General features: G+C 39.3%; 1 protein-coding gene across 2 annotated transcripts; it reads right to left on the bottom strand.

The window, feature by feature from the left end:
* Window positions 1-17,392: 17,392 nt before the first annotated feature.
* Window positions 17,393-19,881, bottom strand: avpr2b.1 (arginine vasopressin receptor 2b, tandem duplicate, 1). Of its 2 annotated transcripts, XM_079884532.1 has the most exons (3): window positions 19,783-19,881; window positions 18,839-19,695; window positions 17,393-17,989 (listed from the first exon to the last, which is right to left on the bottom strand). In XM_079884532.1, the coding sequence occupies exons 2-3, from the start codon at window positions 19,677-19,679 to the stop codon at window positions 17,784-17,786; spliced, it is 1,047 nt and encodes a 348-aa protein (XP_079740658.1). In that variant the 5' UTR covers window positions 19,680-19,695; window positions 19,783-19,881; the 3' UTR covers window positions 17,393-17,783. The 2 variants fall into 2 exon arrangements, with proteins under 2 accessions (XP_079740658.1, XP_079740657.1); XM_079884531.1 differs by having other exon boundaries at window positions 18,839-19,881.
* Between the last annotated feature and the right edge of the window lie 1,696 nt (window positions 19,882-21,577).

Raw genomic sequence — 21,577 nt, 5'->3', positions numbered from 1 at the left:
AATCAGAGTGTAATTTCCCATTCCCTTTAAAAGTCAGTTGCGCTCACGCCATGTCAGATTTTTTCCAAGAACCTTTTCTTGTAAAAATGCTGTTTCCCCCAGATTTCATCCAGTTTCTACTTTCCTAACAAGCAATGTTGCTATACCTTTTCTTCACTATTTCATTGTACATTGCAAAGCTTGGTACTTTGGTCAAAAATTTAAAGTCAGAAATCTGCTTCATGTTGCCATGATATTTAGAAAAGAAAAGAACCGTGAGGCACATTACTGCTTTGTTGGAGGTGATTACCTTGGTGACTGCTCCGTTTTGCAGCTCAATTTGAAAAATGTTCTGAGATATGTTCTGCTAATCATTGATGAAGTTGAATGGGTTCTGTTTTTCTGGTCTTGCTCAACCATGCATGATCATGATTATAGTAGTAGCTGTCATTTTATTAACAAATATGGAATAGTGGTACATTGAAGAGCATTTACTGTATCATAGGAACCATTTTAAATAGCCCCTTGCATTTGAGAGGAAAGCAATCCTTTTTAGTTTAAGATATTATTGATATCAAATACAGCAACAAAGTGTTTGACCATCAAACTCGTGATTGGATGCAATGGATAGCGGTGGCACTTTTTATGCAGAACACGTGGCTCAGTGGTGTCATGGTTTTTTTTGGCATATCACAATCCCACATGCTTATACTTAATAATTCTTATACTCAATAATTCAACAATATTATTGATCTGCCTGCATTGACACCATTATATGAGAACTGAATGAGCTGGACGATGACATCACTGTTTTCTCCAGAGCGGCTATATATATAAATGAACAAAATTAATAAAACATTTTAAAAAAATGCATTATTTTCCTGTCATCACTGTAAAGCTGCTTTGAAACAATCTATATTGTTTAAAAAAAAAGCGCTATATAAATAAAGGTGACTTGAGTTGATTTATAAACAGCATTATGGATGCAGTTGAACAGAAATATTTTTCAGATACTCAGAGGGCACGTGTACCAAATCTTTGCACAAATGTCACACATGCTTTTGAATGAATCTCGCACTGTTTGAACTGCAGTTGCAAAGTGTTGTATAAGACGCATCACAGAAGAACCCAGTTTCTGCTCTATGTCAGAACAGAGAGTGGTTGTAATAATTTTCCTCTGAACAAAAGTAATTTTGAGGTCCATCTTCACTGACACACGTGAAGGGTACAGGAGCTTGACCCAAAGCCATTGGTTTTAGGATTTTAACTAAAACTGCATTTCTGGATCAGTGTTTACATTATTAATAAACTCATCCATTGAATGTTATGTTGTGAGTTAAAGGAGAACTCGGCAACTCTAGCGAACTCTAGTCACTTCTTCGCTGATTTTTCCCTTTGTTGTCGCATGTTTTCCCCACGAGCTCCCCCTACAGCTGTGGGGGGGGGGGGCGTATATTTCACAACACGGTCGTAAAAAACTCACTTGCGGCGGCCTCCTCCCCCTCTCTACCGCTGCTCATGTGCGTTTGTTTTGATCGGAGCAAGCCAACTGTATCGTGTGGAGCTTTGTCTACCGAGGTGGGTAATCTGGTAATACATCATACATGCGTGTGTGTTTATGTCAAATTGCCATAAAGCAATTTGTGTTTCGCGCTCATTCTCGTTCTCGTTCTCGCTTCTCACGAGACTTCCAATTTCTATTTTGCCGGGACGGTAGTCCCCAAGTTGCAAGGTTGGTTTTCCGCCTGGGAACGCTGGGGGGAGCGGGGAAAGTCACCAATATCACCAGAACAGGTTGTTTAACCATCCAAATGATTTCTAGACAGTTTTATTAAGTTAAAAAAGTTACCAAGTTCTCCTTTAAGGGTGGGCAGTCCACGATCTCCTTTTCAAGCGAATAGTAGAGATTGTGATTCTTTTCTGTTCTGGTAATAATGTTAAAATACAGCAATGACTGCCTATTAGATGCTGTGCTGACTGGCCAAATATAGCCTATCATGTGTCTTTCATGCATGGAGATGCATTTGTAAAAACAATTCAACAGCAGGCTGTGTGATGAATCAAATTTTAGTTTTGATTTTGGCTTACAGCGATAATAAAAATGTGATAATCAAGATAAAATGATCATTGTGCCGTATGCCGTTCCTTTCCTTTAACGTGGTGTGCTTTCACCCCTCCTTAAAAGCCTAAACTTAAAGTGCCCCTATTATGCTATTTTAAAGGCTCCTAATTTTGTTTTTGAGGTCTCCTACAACAGGGTTACATGCATCAAAGTCAAAAAGCTGTTTAATTTTCTCATAATGTACATTTTCAGTGATTCTCAAACGACTCAACGGATGAATCTCAGTCTCTCTAAATCCCTCCTTTCCACGAGCTACTCTCTGATTGGCCAGACAGCTCAGTCTGTTGGTATTGATGTGTCGGAAGCTAAACGCCCTTTACTATTACTGAAGAACTTCAGCTCTTTCCAGAAGCTTCTTAAAGCTCAAAGATTGTACACTTTAAAGACTGTAATGATTACATCGATTTTACCGTATCAATCCGAGCACGACTCCGATGATGAAACATTGGAAGAACTAGTTATTCAACCCGAACCTCCATCGCAAGGACGACTCTAGCAGGACGTTTCTCAGTGAAACACTACTCAGTTTGAGGTACATTATGAGATGTTGCAGCTGTAATTCCTCTCCATCAGCATTAACAAGAGAATGTCTATCAACAAACCAATGTGTGTGTATATTTCTAACTTATTGCGTGCACATGTGGGAACTCTATCAATAACAGCGCATAGCCGAGCACTAACCTGAATGACTGATTACATAAACATTTGTAAAACAAATCTTGCTCCATCCTTTATCTTTACTCAAAGTAGTAAGGACAGACAATCTGCAATCTGGGCACTTACCCATCTTTCAAGAGTAAGTGTTTTGTGAATCCCGCGTTGACTCTGAGATTTAAGAAGCAGTAGTCAGTAAAATGAGTGTTGTTAGCTGGTCAAGTTGATCGCAGGCGACAACAGGCGGGCATTATGCATTTTCTAGTGACGTAGAACCGTCATGCAGCAGTGCGAAAAACCATAACAGGGCCGCTTGGATGTCCAAATCAGTCATGTCATGTAATGTGACTGTCGTAAAATGTAAGCTACTGCGAGACATGCATTTTTTTGTTTTAAAAGCGCATTAAAAGGCAAAAGAGACTGAACTCCATGCTTTCTGTGTGCGCGCTGCGAGACAAAGCTGAACACAGGCAAGCAAAGTATAATTGGGGTTTCAGGCGCGCCAAACGGTCAAATATACTCAAATGTCAAAATGTCCATCTTGGCGAGTATTTACAAGACAGTCGGTTGTGTCTTATGTGAATTCAGCTGGGAAAGAAATTGGATACGTGTCATTATTAGACCCATGCATTCAGTCTTAAAGACTAGTATTTTAAAGTTTAAACTCTGGATTTAATGACTATTTTGACAACTGATTGTTTAATGCAATACTGTTTTAAACTGTGCAAATAGATAAGTCCCATAGGCTTGTTCCAGTCTGGTTATTCTCAATAGAAACATATACAAAACTGAAACAACCTGACTAACTTAAATCAGTGAAAGTCATTTAAAGTCAGTAACAATTGCATGTTCTTACTTTTTACAGTGTGCACTGTTATCAGAGATGATTGTTTGCACTTACATGATTTTTAAACCTTCCATAAATGACGGGGCCCTAGTTTTTCTGAAAAGCACAAGGGAAGATAATTTGGAAACGCCTGTCTAAACATATTTCAGTGTGTGTATATGTAAACTGATATAGTATTTATATTATCAGAGAAGACAGCTTTAATAATTGAGTGTGGGTTCAGTAAATGTAGTTAAAAGCAACAACAGCTGTATTCTGAGTAAAACACTTTCAACAACATTTCAATGATTCAATACTTCCAAAGAAACGACATGTGTTGGACAGTATACATTTTTAACACATTCCTAAATGTTGTGATAATTGTAAAAAAAACGAAAATCTGGCAAATGCGTCTTTCAAACACATTCAGTAATGATATAGCCTAGCTCCAGTGTTCAAGTTCAGTACTGATGCTCACTCTGATAAGTGAAAAGAACAAAAAAAGGGTTAAAAGGTTAAAAGCAAAGCTGATATTTTGTCTATTTAAAATGAATGTAGAATTATGTAGAAGTGGAATTGATGGAAGATGTAAAAGTCTGTCTGAGCAAATGCTTTTGTGCGATGCTTTATTCAAAGTGTCTCTCTCTCTCTCTCTCTCTCTCTCTCTCTCTCTCTCTCTCTCTCTCTCTCTCTCTCTCTATATATATATATATATATATATGTATGTGTGTATTTATATTCTCAAAGAATGCATTTTTTTTTTTCTTATCCAAATGGTAGTCTATATTTTAGGCATAAACCTGTTAGATTTAACCAAATTTAATTTCTTTGAAACTCATGATACAGACTAGAGCTGCACCATTCTGGATAAAGTGAAAAGGTTTTTTTTTTGTTTAAAATAGAGATTACAATGCACACTTCTGAATAAACAGTTAAACAAAATAACATGTAATTTACTAGAACGTTGTAAGTTCTGACAAAATGTCAATTGCTACAGTCTAAAAATATTTAATTCATTTAAATAAATTATTAAAAAATTGGTTTGGAAGAATGATTGAATAAATTTGCTTGTTTCATTACCTAATTAATCAGAGAACGAATCTCTTAAATGAATGATTCAATGATAAATAGTTTTTTTAACAGTCACTTGTCGCCACCTACTCGTGTAACGAAATTGATACAATCTTCATTTGAAGCGTCAAGTTTCTTTCAAAATGCGATTTTCTCTATTTTTATCACTATAGACATCAGTTTTTATATCCAAACTAAACGTTTTTACCAGTACTTCTGTGATCATTTGAATGATTGTAACACAGAAGCAATGATACTGTGCGGTTGAAAATTGCCTAGTGTTTGTGAAGCTGTTTCATACATGACAACTGTTCTCTCTGGCTCATTGGCAACATGCAGCACAGATCTGAATGTTCGCTATGATGGACATAGAGGAATCATTGTCATAATGTCATTTAGGAATAAGATCACGTGGGTGTTTGAATCGAGATCAGCTCTACTGCAGACATTATGTTAGGACGTGCAAATATTGCCACACTACTAGTAACCATCAATATGGAGGAAACATTTTATTTTCTCACATTTTCATTCTACAGAAGGTCTGAAAGCCCAGCAGACATGATCCATGAGTCACAGAGAGAACGCTACACAGGAGCAGTTGTTCAGTACACGTGCCTCATGCTGCCATCACATATATTGTAAATCGATTCCCCATTTTGTAGCCTAGAAGTTATTGTCCCTTTGGGAAAGTTCAGCACATGCTGTTTTTCGAGTCTGGATTATAAATATAAGACTATAAAAGACTCGTTTATGCTGTGTATGAAAAAAATAATACCCAATATATAGACAACTTGTTTCCAAAATGAAATAGGCCTACTTGTATTTTTTCCCCCCACTGTACTAAAGCCAAAACCAATTATTAAGATATATAAAAAACACTTTCAATTCTAGCCCAACTGATAAGGCAGGAAAATGTCCTGTTCAATTTCATTTAACCCTTACAAACAACATATGTATTTCCCCAGAAACTGGAAGTATTTGGAAAGTTCAGTATGCTCTATGGGTAAAACTAAATCGGGATAAATTCTCTTTGCTTCCTAGTATGGCTAAAAAGGTTAGACTGCCATGTAATATTCCATACAAACTTCAATTAGTTACTTCGGCATTGTCGTTCATTCATCCCTCCATGTTATACCTGATGCCAACTACAAATTTGAACAAGATCTCCAAAAATGGACCTCGATACCACTATCATTACATGCCAGAAGAGCGAGTGTTAAAAGGAATGAGGAAAGTTTTGGCACAAACTCAATCCTACGATTCGTAAATTAATCTGGAATGGTAAGAAACCCAGATTAATGGGGGAAAACATAATGGGGGATTAGCTCTTCCAAATTTTGAATTATCATAGGGCCTTATAAAATGCATTAAGGTTTGGCTCAACCCGCTCTCTAGGGTTCCTTGGAGAGAAGGAGGAGAGCTTTGCAGGCAAACACAGGTTACAACATATAATGTTCTCTGGGCTAAACAACAAACAATGTATCCAAGCTTTTGGTCCAATCATTGCTAACACGATAGTCAATTTTAGACTAATGGAAAAATGTATTATGATTCCTGTGGCTTTGTTTTTCTGTTAACTTTTCTATCCATTATGTAACCCACAGTAAAGAGACCACAGGGTTAAGTTGGGTGGGAGGGAGGGAGGGAGGGTATGTGCATGGGAATGTTGAATTGATATGTGTTTTCATGTTCTCATTCTAGCTTGTTTATTGTCAAAAAATGAAAAAAATATTGTTATAAAGAAAAAAAAACTTTCAATTCAATGCAAATGTATTTGTATAGTTTATTTAACAGTAAATATTGTTCCAAAGCAACATAGTATAGAGCCAAACAACCAATAGTAGACAAACTAATTATGATCATGTACTATGCAAGGAAAGATAAATTACCTACTATATGCAGATCAGGGTTATTATAGTTAACAATAACTAAAACCATAAAAAACATTTTTGTTACTTAAAATAAAATAAATGTTAACTGAAATCAAATAAAATATTTGAAAAGAAAATGTATGGTTATTTTACTTCAGGTATTGCCAAGGTAATATTTCTCATTTTCATTTAGTTTAAAGGTGCATTTTTTAAATGGCATACTATCATACAACTCTTACTATTTCTGCAGTATCTAGTATGTATACTGTATGTAGTATGTAAATTTTCTGTGTGCAAGGAATACCCGGATGAGCTACTATTTCCAGCATCTACTAAATAAAACTCAAGAATACTGAAATCAGTATGGAAGCTGTGTTCAGAATTGCATACTACCATAAAACTCTTAATATATTGCAGTATGCATTGTGTATAATGTGAATAGTATGTGAATTTTCTGTATGCAATTCCTGGATTACCTATTACATTTGCTGAAATCTGATGTATGCATCTGAGGACATTGCATGAGATACTGTTTCCCACAATGCAACATGACATTTCATCTTCGTGAAGAGTGCAGTATGAGTGAACTGGAGGCAGGGAATACTAACACAGCCTAACACTTTTATAAGTACACTTTACTGTAAAGTACAAACTAGCTGTTTCCGAAAACACTACCGTTAGTAGCACGTAAATTGTACTTTAATCTATATGGCACATTTCCAATCAAGTCAATTCATGTCACCTTTATTTATATAGCGCTTTATACAATATAGATTTCAAAGCAGCTTTAAAGTGATAAACAGGAAAATAATGATTCATTGATGCAAACAGTTCACTGCTTCAACAGAGCTCTAAAAAGACAATGGTGTCATTGTTCAGGTGAAGTCCGTTTATGTCTATTCAAATCCGTTCAGTAACTGTTCATCAATTATAAAATGAGTTCAATTCGACTATAAACCATCATTGTTTAATAGTACGATCAATTGAACCCTTTGTAACACGGCTCCACTTAGGCCATTTAGACCATTACGTTCAAAGAATCGTTTTCATTTTTGCATTCTCATCCCAAGAGTGTCCCAAAATTAAACAATAGTAGCCTAATGGTTTAGGATGTATGCAGCAAGTCAAGTGTATTCGTAGTAGTTCATGGCCATGAGTTTTAAGGAGAACAGATATAGCCTATTGGCTTGGGTTGAGTCGGACAAATAAAACAATATTTTAGCATATCGTATAAATTTTATGCTGAGAAAATATAGCCTATTTACCTAATAGCATAATCAACCGTAAATCTTAAAAGAGAATTATTTGTGATGTTTTGGGAAACCCAGCTATAATTAGGCTAGTTGTTTTTACCTATACAGTATTTACATTGATATTTAGGTCAGGAACACGTCTGTCATTAGGCTGGTTTCTAGAATGCTTTTTATGTTCAATTCGTTTGATGTAGACATTACTGGACATGGAGCATTAAAAGGGCAATAAATCAGTCATGATTGTCAAGTGTGTCTTGGTTTATATGTACCAATGTCAAGAACATACTGCTCCTTACCATTGCACAACTTCAATCAGTTGCCCGGGAGTAAAGCATACGCAGTTTATCATATGCTTCTGACATTTGACCACTTAATATTTTCTCAAAAGCACTCCACAGTTAGTCAAAGTTGATTCAAACCATGAAAATGACTGTGCACCATGCTCCTCATATCATTTCTTATATATATACAGTATATATACAGTATATATATATATATATATATATATATATATATACAGTCATGGTCAAAATTGATGGCACCCCTGGTAAATATGATAAAAAATGGCTGTAAAAAATAAATCTGCATTGTTTATCCTTTTGATCTTTCATTAAAAAAATTCACAAAAATCGAACCTTTCATTGAAGTAAAAGAATTGAAAGTGGGGGGTAAATCACATTATAAAATAAATGCTTTTCTCCAAAACACACTGGCCATAATTGTTGGCACCCTGTTATTAAATACTTTTTGAAACCTCCTTTTGCCAAGATAACAGATCTGAGTTTTCTTCTATAATGCCTAATGAGTTTGGAGAACACCTGACAAGAGATCAGTGACCATTCCTCCATACAGAATCTCTCCAGATCCTTCAGATTCCCAGATCCATGTTGGTGCTTTTTCTCTTCAGTTCACTCCACTCATCAGGTCAGGGAACTGGGACGCTCATGGCAGAAGCTTCATTTTGTGCTCAGTTACCCATTTTTGTGTTGATTTTGATGTTTGTTTTGGACCGTTGTCCTGATGGAAGATCCAACCACGGCCCATTATAAGATTTCTAGCAGAGGCTGTCAGGTTTTGATTTTTTATCTGTTTGTAATTGCTAGAATCCATAATACCATGTATCTGAACAAGATGTCCAGGACCTCCAGTAAATAAATAGGCCCACAACATATAAGATCCACCAGTATATTTAACCGTAGGCATGGGGTACTCTTCATCCCTGTTTGCACCAAACACATCTGGTGGGTTTGCTGCCAAAAAGCCCTTTTTTTTTGTTTCATCTGACCACAGAATCCGGTCCCTTTTGAAGATCCAGTCGTGTCTGACAACTGAATATGCTGGAGTTTATTTTTGGAGGAGCGAGGAGCATTTTTCTTGAAACCCTCCCAAACAACATGTGGTGATGTAGGGGTTGTTTGATAATTTTTTTTTGGCTTTCTGACCCCCAAGACTCAACTAATCTCTACAATTCTCCATCTGTGATCCTTGTGTTCCCTGTCCTTGTGACTCCATCTGTGAGTCTTTGGCCACTCAAACTTTCCTCCTCACCGTCCATTAAGACAATATAGACACACGTCCTCTTCCTGGCAGATTCGTAACATCTTTAGTTGATTGGAACTTCTTAATTATTGTCCTGATGGTCAAAATGGGGATTTTCAATTCTGCCAGAAAGACTCGGGAGAATTAATGCTGTAGCATAGACATTTATTAATGAGCTCAGCAAGCAATCAAATTCTTTGGTGGAGGCCCCGTTCATGACTCGAATTCCAGGGGTATTGAATCAGCGACTGCTGACTGAAGATGAAGGCAGGGGCGCCGCTCACCCCCCGAGGCGATGGAGGGGGCCATCTGGTGGTGGTGGGGTGGATGGAAGGGAGGGCGTCTTGAAGACTTCAGGTTGGAGAGAAGAGCCCATTTAGTGATGTTGGGGATGGTGAAGGTGGACACCTGGGTGGTCGTGATGGGGGGGATGGAGGAGAAGATCCGTCTTAGTGGTGGTGGGGAGGAAGGTGGTGGCTGGAGCAACAGCATCTGCGGACTCAGATATGAGTAAGTGCTGCCCTTTTATGCTACAGCAAGAAAATGAATGGGTAGTTGAAGAGGCAATTAGTGACGTAAATGATTGAGTCTCCCTGGCAGAACTTGCGCTAGCTTTATTTCTTTAGATATTTTCTTACAGCCACTTTCTATTTTGTGAAGCTCAACAATCTTTTGCTGCACATCAGAACTATATTCTTTTGTTTTACTCATTGTGATGGGAATTTGGCCTTTGTGTTTCCTCATATTTAAACTCCTTTGAATCAAGAAGTCATAGCTGGACAATTTCATGTTCCTAGTCACCCTGGTGTGCTAAAAAAGGTAAATATTAATGGGAATATACTTCAGAGATATTTTTCTCACAAAAAATTCTAGGGGTGCCAACAATTATGGCCAGCGTGTTTTGGAGAAAAACATTTATTTCATAATGTGATTTACCCCCCAATTTCAATTCTTTTACTTCAATGAAAGGTTCGATTTTTGCGAATTTTTTGAAGGAAAGATCAAAAGGATAAACAATGCAGATTTATTTTTTTACAGCCATTTTTTATCATATTTATCAGGGGTGCCATCAATTTTGACCAGCACTGTATATATATATATATATATATATATATATATATATATATGTATATATACAGTGAGGAAAATAAGTATTTGAACACCCTGCTATTTTGCTTTAAAATGTCCACCTCCACTCCATTTATTATCCTAAATTAGATGCACCTGTTTGAGGTCATTAGCTGCATAAAGACACCTGTCCACCCCATACAATCAGTAAGAATCCAACTACTAACATGGCCAAGACCAAAGAGCTGTCCAAAGACACTAGAGACAAAATTGTACACCTCCACAAGGCTGGAAAGGGCTACGGGGAAATTGCCAAGCAGCTTGGTGAAAAAAGTGTTGCTCCACTGTTGGAGCAATCATTAGAAAATGGAAGAAGCTAAACATGACTGTCAATCTCCCTCGGACTGGGGCTCCATGCAAGATCTCACCTCGTGGGGTCTCAATGATCCTAAGAAAGGTGAGAAATCAGCCCAGAACTACACGGGAGGAGCTGGTCAATGACCTGAAAAGAGCTGGGACCACCGTTTCCAAGGTTACTGTTGGTAATACACTAAGACGTCATGGTTTGAAATCATGCATGGCACGGAAGGTTCCCCTGCTTAAACCAGCACATGTCAAGGCCCGTCTTAAGTTTGCCAGTGACCATTTGGATGATCCAGAGGAGTCATGGGAGAAAGTCATGTGGTCAGATGAGACCAAAATAGAACTTTTTGGTCATAATTCCACTAAACGTGTTTGGAGGAAGAAGAATGATGAGTACCATCCCAAGAACACCATCCCTACTGTGAAGCATGGGGTGGTAGCATCATGCTTTGGGGGTGTTTTTCTGCACATGGGACAGGGCGACTGCACTGTATTAAGGAGAGGATGACCGGGGCCATGTATTGCGAGATTTTGGGGAACAACCTCCTTCCCTCAGTTAGAGCATTGAAGATGGGTCGAGGCTGGGTCTTCCAACATGACAATGACCCGAAGCACACAGCCAGGATAACCAAGGAGTGGCTCTGTAAGAAGCATATCAAGGTTCTGGCGTGGCCTATAGCCAGTCTCCAGACCTAAACCCAATAGAGAATCTTTGGAGGGAGCTCAAACTCCGTGTTTCTCAGCGACAGCCCTGAAACCTGACTGATCTAGAGAAGATCTGTGTGGAGGAGTGGGCCAAAATCCCTCCTGCAGTGTGTGCAAACCTGGTGAAAAACTACAGGAAACGTTTGACCTCTGTAATTGCAAACAAAGGCTACTGTACCAAATATTAACATTGATTTTCTCAGGTGTTCAAATACTTATTTGCAGCTGTATCATACAAATAAATAGTTAAAAAATCATACATTGAGATTTCTGGATTTTTTTTTTTTAGATTATGTCTCTCACAGTGGACATGCACCTACGATGACAATTTCAGACCCCTCCATGATTTCTAAGTGGGAGAACCTTGCAAAATAGCAGGGTGTTCAAATACTTATTTTCCTCACTATATATATATATATATATATATATATATATGCCGGGGTCTTCATGCCAGGTGAAAATACACTACCGTTCTAAAGTTTGAGTCAGTAAGACTTATTTTTCTGAAAGGAACTATTACTTTTATTCAGCAAAAACACATTAAATTGATCAAAAGTGACAGTTAAGACATTTATACACTGTAAAAAATGATCGTAATTTTAACGGTAAAAGACTGTAAAAATGCTACAGTGAAAAACTGTTAATTGGTTAACAGAAAGTTTCCGTACTATGTACGGTAAATAACTGTGATAGATCTAACGGTACATTTAATGTAATTTTACTGTAACATACCGTTAAATTTACAGTTTTTGAAAGTGAAAAAACAACTCATTGTATAATTTACAGTGAAAAACCGTAAATTGACATTCCCACAATTCCCTGTGACACTTCACATTTGATGTATTTTTGTTGAAATAACTGTTTGTTTCTTCATAGTTTTCTTCGTTTTTTCTAATCAGTTTTGTACATTAGGGGTTTATGTTACATTTAATGTTGTTAAATTAATGTTTATTGCATTTTTAAAATTTCATGTGTTACCATGATGGTGTTTAATGTTTGTGTGAATGACACTGTGCAGCTTCTATATATATTAGTATTACCTTTCTTGTGGAAGAACTGCTTGTGTTGAGCTTTGATTGATCATGTGACTCTCATCACTGCTGTGATTGGTGGTTATCAGTGTACAAAACAGATATTAATACTTCAAAAGGATGGTAAATTAACATTATATCATGTTACTGAAATTTACTGTTATATTTACTGGTTTATACTGTAAAATTGACATGTTGTTCAGAATAGCACGTACATTTTACAGTTTAAACCAGTAAATATAACAGAACTCCAGTGTGTTATATGCTGGTTTAAACTGTAAAATGTACATGTTATTCGGTAAAAGCAATTACTGTTTTGTTGTATATTTTACGGAATTGTTCTGGTAACCCCAGCTGCCAGTTCCCTTTCGTAAAGGGAACTCCCGCTGCATCGATACTCGATACTTTGGGGAATGCCTTCGGCATGAAGCGTCTGAAGCCTACTATACAACTATTCCAATCTGGATTGGTGCAACGTCATTACGTCACCCGTGACGTCGCATGTGACGGTGATCCGGAAGCTATAAAACGGTCACAGGAACCAGGAAATGTTAGCTTCTGGTCTTCAGCAAGCGCTCTATGTACAACTGTCTGTTCTATTTGGTGTTTGTTTGTCCCGTAGAAAATATATATATATAAAGTGATGGCGAGTGATAAGCAATTCAGGCGGTGTGCGTCCCCTTGCCCACGCTTTCTGGCTGAGGGTGACACACACTCGCTTTGTGTTGTTTGTCTGGGAGCGGAGCATGCACAGGCAGCGTTCGAGGGTGCTGTCTGTGCTAACTGTGAAACAATGCCCCTAAGAACGCTCCGCTCCCGGCGTTCTATGTTTAATGAGGCCGGCCAGCCTCGCGATCCTCGTGGATCAGGTCCCGCGTCTGTCGAGGCAGCGCGGCGCCTGCATTCATGGGGATCGCAGAAGGATCTAGCTGATAATGTTGAGACAGCTTCGGCTCTTTCTCAGCATTCTGAGGCTAGTTCCTTTAGTTCCGCTCAGGGTGCGGAAGCCCGCGCTGCGGCTTCTTCCGCCCCTGCAGAGGAACCGATGCTCGAACTATCTGGTTCCGAGGAGCTAGATATTTTGGGCATCGAGGCAGGGGAATGTGAAACATCGCCACCACATTCCCCTGCCTTTGAGGAGCTGCTAGAGGTTGTGACTCGAGCAGTGGCCAAATTAAAGATCGATTGGCCCTCTGAGGTGCAGGAAGCGACGGCAAAAAGCAAACTCGATGAGCGCTTCCTGCAGACTCGGTCACAGCCTCTACGCCGGAGTCTGCCCTTTTTTCCCGATCTCCACACTGAGGTGTCGAGATCGTGGAATAAGCCCTTCTCCTCTAGAATATCTGGCCCAAATGTCCATATGTATTCGAGTATTTTGGGTGCCAGGGAGGAGGGCTATGGGATGATGCCCAGGGTTGAAGAGTCATTCGCAACACATCTCTCCCCTGACGCTGCATCATCCCTGCGGGCTCCGGCGCTTCCCACCAAGCCCTGCCGTACAACATCGGCCTTGGTTGGGAAGGCATACATGGCGGCAGGTCGGGCTGGTAGTTGCCTGCATACTATGGGGCTATTGCAGGCATACCAGGCCGACCTCCTCAAAGAGGTGGACGACAGTGGGGAGGTCGCCTACGACGACATCAGAGAGCCTTGCAGTGGTGGCTCAGGAACAAGGGTTTTTCTCCTCTGGGAAACCCTTTTCGCACGATCAGAGTTACGAGCAGATGCCTTCGTTCTCTTGTCATGTGGAAGAAACCATGGTTCCTGTCCCAGGGCCCAGTGTTGGGAGCACCATGTCAGAGAAGGACTCTGACTACGGATGCGTCCCTCACGGGTTGGGGTGCGGTTATGGAGGGCCGTTACACCCGAGGTACTTGGAAGGACCATCATCTCTCATGGCATATCAATCGCTTGGAGATGTTGGCCGTATTTTTTGCCCTGAGGCACTTCCTTGTGAACCTCAGAGGCCATCATGTTCTTGTTAGGACAGACAATATGTCGGTGGTCTCTTATATCAACCGCCAAGGAGGTTTGAGATCTCGCCCTCTTTGTAGATTGGCTCATCAAATTCTTCTTTGGTCCCAGGATAAATTTCTCTCTGTCAGATCCATTTATATTCCTGGGGTTGAAAATATGGGAGCAGACATCCTGTCGAGGCAGGGGCTGAGGCCCGGGGAATGGCGGCTCCACCCTGAAGTGGTTGAGCTTATATGGAGAGAGTTTGGCCGGGCGGAGGTTGACCTGTTCGCTTCTCACGAGAACTCTCATTGCCCGCTCTGGTACTCTCTCTCACATCCAGCTCCTTTGGGCTTGGATGCCATGGTACAGATGTGGCCGAGGTCACATCTGTATGCTTTTCCCCCGATTGCTCTGCTCCCTGGGGTTCTAGAAAGGGTCAGGAGGTACGGAGTGAGACTACTCCTTGTAGCTCCGTACTGGCCGGCCCGAATTTGGTTCTCGGACCTTTTTAGTCTCTTGGAGGGTCCTCCATGGAAAGTTCCTATTAGGAGAGATCTTCTGTCTCAGGCTGATGGTACATTATTTCATCCCCGACCAGAGTTATGGAGACTATGGGTCTGGCCCCTGAGGGGGTCTCACCCATAATTAGGTTGCCCTTTCCACCGAGGTGGTCAGGACATCCATACTAGAACCCCACTCTACTAGGAACTAAACAATTAAGTTGGGGAGGGCATTGAACCCAGTTTATTACTGCCCACTGGCTTCAGTACTGGTGTTCCATCCCGCTCTCTAACGGGATCTCCTGTTCATGCTTAGGGCCTCTATGGCGGCCTCAGTGCCCTCCACAAGCCTCTAAGGATGTTCTCGAAAGGACGTTCCCACTGAAACTCCATGTTCCTGTAGATTGGAGGATGAATCCTTTTTCATCCAGCCTATTGGCATCAGGCTGATGGGCTATCCCTGGCACCCATCATGTCCTGTGGATGACATATAGGTATATATGTATGAGTATATATAGATATATAGAAGAATCTATTGAGTCTGCTTCCTGCTTGTCTTACTCCCTGGAAGAGTGGTGGTGCTGCCCCCTCTTACTTGCGAGCGTGGGAGCCACTCTACAATATTTTTGCCCCGGTACTGAGGTGCCTGGAGGCAATATCATGATTCTTCAGGTATTCCATCCTCCATCGCATGTGTCGGATGATCAAGGTCATAGCCTTGGAGGTTCCTATATAGACCTCAGGCTGGGAGGAGTCAATCCATCTAGGAGGTATCAAGGGTTAGGAGCTATTCCCCTTTATCAAGTAGACAGTTGGTTATCTGCAGAAACCATTCATATTTGATGTACAAGGTGCGCTTTGGCCTTCACCTTTTATTTAATCATTTCTACTGTCCGGGGTTTCCCTTTCCATGAGGTCAGTTGAGCCTCTGGCTCCTCACCTCCCCTTCTTACACCAAATCTTATAACAGACTAGTTTGGATCTTCCCTCTACTCATTCTATCGTCCTTGAGTATACCAGATGCTTTGTACCAGGGCGTTTTTCTCTCAGTGTGGCGGCGTGGGTATTCGTTCCCCAAAGTATCGAGTATCGATGCAGCGGGAGTTCCCTTTACGAAAGGGAACGTCTCGGGTTACGTATGTAACCCTCGTTCCCTGAGTAGGGAACGAGACGCTGCATCCCTCGGCCACACTTTTCGCGCCCCTGAGAACGACTTGCTTTGACCAATTAGAAGCTAACATTTCCTGGTTCCTGTGACCGTTTTATAGCTTCCGGATCACCGTCACATGCGACGTCACGGGTGACGTAATGACGTTGCACCAATCCAGATTGGAATAGTTGTATAGTAGGCTTCAGACGCTTCATGCCGAAGGCATTCCCCAAAGTATCGAGTATCGATGCAGCGTCTCGTTCCCTACTCAGGGAACGAGGGTTACATACGTAACCCGAGACGTTTTTTTCCGTAAAAACTACGGGATTTTTTTTAGTGTAGTGTTACAAAATTGTTCTTTTCTGTTCTGTTCTTTTGAACTTTCTTTTCATCAAAGAATCCTAGTATAACATTTCCCACAGAAATATTAAGCAGCATAACTGTTTTCAACATTGAATATAATAGTAAATGTTTCTTGAGCACCAAATCAGCATATTATAATGATTTCTGAAAGATCATGTGACACTGAAGACTGAATGATGCTGAAAATTTAGCTTTGTCATCAGATAGACAAAAATATATTCAGATAGAAGACTGTTCTTTTCAATTGAAATAATATTTCAGAATATTACTTTTCATGACCAAACAAAACATTGAAAAAAACTTACTAACCCCAAATTTTTTTATTGTAGTGTATGGACTCAATTGACCAATTTGTGTGGCAAACTTTGGTGGTTGGTAAACTCTTACTTTTTTATATATGTGAATTAGACAACACAACTCTTTGATTTGTCTTCCTTTGGGGACGGGGGTTAAAACTTTAATTAAAGGGGTCAGACCACAGTCAAATACTCTTACCAGCTGAAATAATGCCGTTATTTGTTCATGCTCTTTTTAAAGTCATCATGAAATCAAAATAGACAATTCTTTGTTATCAGATATTGCAGTATTAATTATTTATCTGTGCACATCATTATTGTTATGCCCTTTATACTCATACTTTAATTTGAGGGTCAGACCACACAGAGTCAAAATAGTCTTATCAGATGAAAAAATTCAGTTATTCATGCACTTTTTAAACTCTAACCTGTTAGTCATACCTTTGTTTCTCTCCACACTTATTTCTTTTGTTAGTCTATATTGAGGCTTAATGTAAATGACCATATCTCGTATACCTCATGTTAGAACTGATTTCAATGCCAAATATTTCATTTTTAAAGCACTTTATTGACAACAGTGAGAATGTACTGCAATACAGGCATTTTCATAACATCACCCACCACACTAATAGTCTAATAAATGTTTTTCTCGATAGCCTATTTAAAGACACTATATTTTGTACATTATTTTGATTGTGATCAGGACAGCACACACTGTGAGCAATTTATTTTCCTGCTTGTTATAAGAAATGATAAAAGGAGGGAAAGGTAAGTGGGGGTGAAATTGTATAGTTAAACATTGTTTGAAATGCTTCATTACGTGGAAACTCCACAATGAGTCTAGTGGGTTTCATTTTTTTTTTCTTTACATAATTGTACTGTGCTAGTACTATGGTACAGTGATGGTGTCAGATGGTAAAATCATGGTACTTTGATATTTACTGAACACTTAGCACATTAATGTGCAATTTACATGGTACTTCAAAGAATACTAATAATGTCCAAAAACATGTTTGTTAGTGTTGTTTCTTTTTCACCGCGTGTCAGAGTTTTTAAAGCTCAAAAACATAGAGCTGACCATCGTAGCTTCCTCAGGCAGCGGCACCTTCATGTCTGTGTGTTTCATGCACAGGAGAGTTCCCAACAGTGTGGGGAACTTCACAGTGAAAAGCAGGTAGATGCATGGATTGGCAACACTGTTCAGACTGGCTAGCAACATGAGGATGGTGAAGATTGCAGCTGAAAAATAAAATTGATAATATTATTGGTTAGATACAAGAAATTACAGTGGATAACATAAATGATTTAGCAGTGCTGTGTGTTACATGTAGGGTAGAGTGTGGAGTGTAACATGGGGTAAGTTGGAACATCTTCCATCATCTAAACCAATTAAAAAGATAAGATGTGAGAAATCAAAATATCATGTAATTATATAATATAGCCAACCCCTGCGAGGACTTCAGATGATGCCCACTCTGAATCTGCATGCCAAATTTTCTATATATTGTAATCATTACAATCACAACTAATAATTGCTTTAATGAGCTCATTGTTTCTGCTTAAATTAGTACATGATGTTAGCTAATTACATGATTTGTATTACCTTTGAACTCTATATTTTATATGGGCAATATGTGATCTGTGATAAATTAAATTGTTATGTAGAAACATTTATTTTCTGTAAAGTTGCTTTGAAACGATCTGTATTGCAATACAATCTGTATTCTGAAAAGGGCTATTAAATAAACGTGAAATGAACTGAATAATATAATAAAGTATATAAATGTTATTAAAAACAGTTGGCTAATATTGTGAAATAGCCTACCTATAATTTAAAATAACTTTTTTATTTGAATATATTTTCAAATATTTATTTCTTTGATGGCAAAGCTGAATTTTCAGCAGCTGTTGATCCTTCAGAAAACAGTTATTTTAAAATAATATTTGACAATATTAGCCTACTGTTTTACTGAATTTATGAACAAATAAATGCAGCCTTGGTGAATATATAAGAAAATTCTTTCAAAAACATTGAAAAAAACACTTAAACACAAATTTTGGCTTGATAGATAGATAGATTTCTCTTACTCTCAGTCGGAGCGTCGGTGTCCCACACAGACCACAGCTGCACGGTGAAGAACGGAGCCCAGCACACGGCGTAGGCGAGCACGATCACCACTGTCATCTTCACGGTCTTAATCCGAGACTTGGACACAAACACCACGTTGCTGGCCCTGGAGGAAAGAGAGTTCGGGTGTCCATCACCTTCCCGCGGCTGTTGCTGTTGCTGCAGCGTCTTCAGGTACAGGTTGATCTGGAGCGCGCGGCATATGCGCACCTGGCACACTGTCACAGTTACGATGGGCACCAGAAATATCACGAGCGTCGTCCACGTCACGTACGCTTTAGGTCCCCACGGCTGAATAAACTCTGCCCAGCAGTCGTAGACACCCGGGGCGATCTGAACCCTGGAGAAAATAAACAGTTGCGGGACGCTGAAGACAAACGACACAAGCCACGCGACGCACACGGGCAGGTTCCAGCGCGCGCGCCTCCTCTGGAAAGTCACCATGGGGTTGCAGATCGCCTGATAACGGTCCACAGTCATCACAACTATCATGTAAGTGGAGGCGAACATGCCGACGATCTGTAGATACTTGACCAAACGACATACGAGGTCAGGACCGATGAAACGGTCAGTTATGTCCCACATCAGCTGAGGGCACACCTGGAAGAAAGCGACCATCAGGTCTGCCAAGCAGAGATGGGTCACAAACACACGCATCCTGGACACCTGCTGTCTCTTCCTCCACAGAACCAGCAGCAGACCGAAGTTCAGAGTTGATGCGCAGAGAAAGATGACGCTCAGCACTGCGATCTCGATTTGAGCCAAACGCTCGTTCCGGGGTTCATTTCCGGTGACTTCCATCTCCAAAGTTAAATTGCTTAAGTTTAATGTGAAGAGAGACATTATCTTAATATTTGTAGAGTCTTAAAAATAATTAAAGTTCAGAACCTGCAGCCCAACTAACCCTGTGCACACAAGACTGTCAGTATAGGCTATTCACGCGTCTGCGCATCTTTAGTGTGCGCGCGTGAGTGAAGACTGTTTTATACGTGGTTCTGCTGGATGGCGGTGGGTCCTTCATTCAAAACTACTCATGAACACAAAATGGCATTCAGAAATCTACATGATGAAAAGATGAAGTATGATTTTTTTAGACAAATACACTCTTAGACAGTTTCACTTTATAAATAAGTCATGAAAATATACTTTTATAATATACTGAAATATACATTTCAAAAATAGTTTAACCAGTGTTTCAAGCAGTTGAAATTCGAATTATTGTGCGTTTTTAAGTATTGTGGTTTAAAAACAAGTGATTTTAAACCATTGAAGCACAGTAAGCTGCGAAAGACAACTCATTCCCCTATAGGCAAGCGCTGTCAGACTTTCTCAGCGCTGAATTTCAAGGGCTATTTCTCAGTGCTTTCTTGCTGTAGAGACGCTGCTCATAAAGCGTGTGAGAACTAAACCGAGTGCTTTTTGCTGACTAATTGGGCTTGAGCAGTTAAATACACATACTTATGTGTCAAAGTAACCATGTCTTTGCAAGTGAACATAAACAGTTGAGAAAGAAAGCGTATAAGTATATTGGATCCGTGCAGTCGGACTTAAAGTGACAGCATCCCAATTTACTTGCTGTCATTATTAATGTTAAAGGGGTGGTTGATTATGATTTCACTTTTCTAACTTTAGTTAGTGTGTAATGTTGCTGGTTGAGCATAAACAACATCTGCAAAGTTACGATGCTCAAAGTTCAAAGCAAAGGGAGATATTTGCTTTTAAAGAAATTGCTTTTTAAGGACTACAACAAACGGCTGGTAGAGACTACACCACATTCCTCCCGGGTTAGTGACATCACTAACCCTAAAATTTACATAAACCCCACCCCCGGGAATGCGATTTATAGATTATCATGACAGAATTTTCTAATCAATGACTAGAAGATAGTTAACTCTACATCAGCTACATACATTTAAACATAAACAAAAAAAGTTTTTGAAATTTTCAGGACACAAGCTGTTGTAGCTCCGCCCCCCGTGCTGGGAGCAGCAGCTCATTTGCATTTAAAGGGACAGACACAAAAACGGTGCGTTTTTCCTCACCCTTAAAAAGTGACAATTTTAACATGCTATATAAAAATATCTGTGGGGTATTTTGAGCTAAAATTTCACATACACACTCTGGGGACATCAGAGACTTATTTTACATCTTGTGAAAAGAGCATTATACCACCCCTTTAATCAAACAACAAAAAAGAAAATCTCTCACCGCTCTTCACTGAATCATTTTTTGTAACTTTAATAAGACATGGAGTGTTTTTATACATTTGATTACTTTATGTAGTATTTCTTATTTCTAGTGCTTAAACTTTTTCAGGTATGTCTATTTCATTTGTGTCTTTGTTCTATTGTAGTTTGTTTTCCTATTTGCTTGTAATTAGTTTCTTTGTTCTTTCTTTATCACTGTTTTCTCGTCTTCAGAAAGCTTGAGATTATTTTTACTTAGGCTAGTATTAGTTTGTGAAATTGAAAATGGTGACAAGAATTATAAAATGGCAATGGTATCGATACATTTTGATATCATAAAAACCTTATTTAAAGCAAAAATAACTATATTGTGATGTATATCATTATCGTGAAATAAAATGACTCATATCACGATATAAGGTTTTGGTCATATCGCCCACCTGAGATATATATATCAAACCATTACAGATTACCATCCATGGACTTAAAAGCAAGACGCCACGACACTGTAAT

Source organism: Squalius cephalus (assembly GCF_949319135.1).
Source record: "Squalius cephalus genome assembly, chromosome: 10".
In the NCBI taxonomy this organism is placed as follows: Eukaryota; Metazoa; Chordata; class Actinopteri; order Cypriniformes; family Leuciscidae; genus Squalius; species Squalius cephalus.
This window is presented reverse-complemented; position numbering and strand designations above follow the sequence as displayed.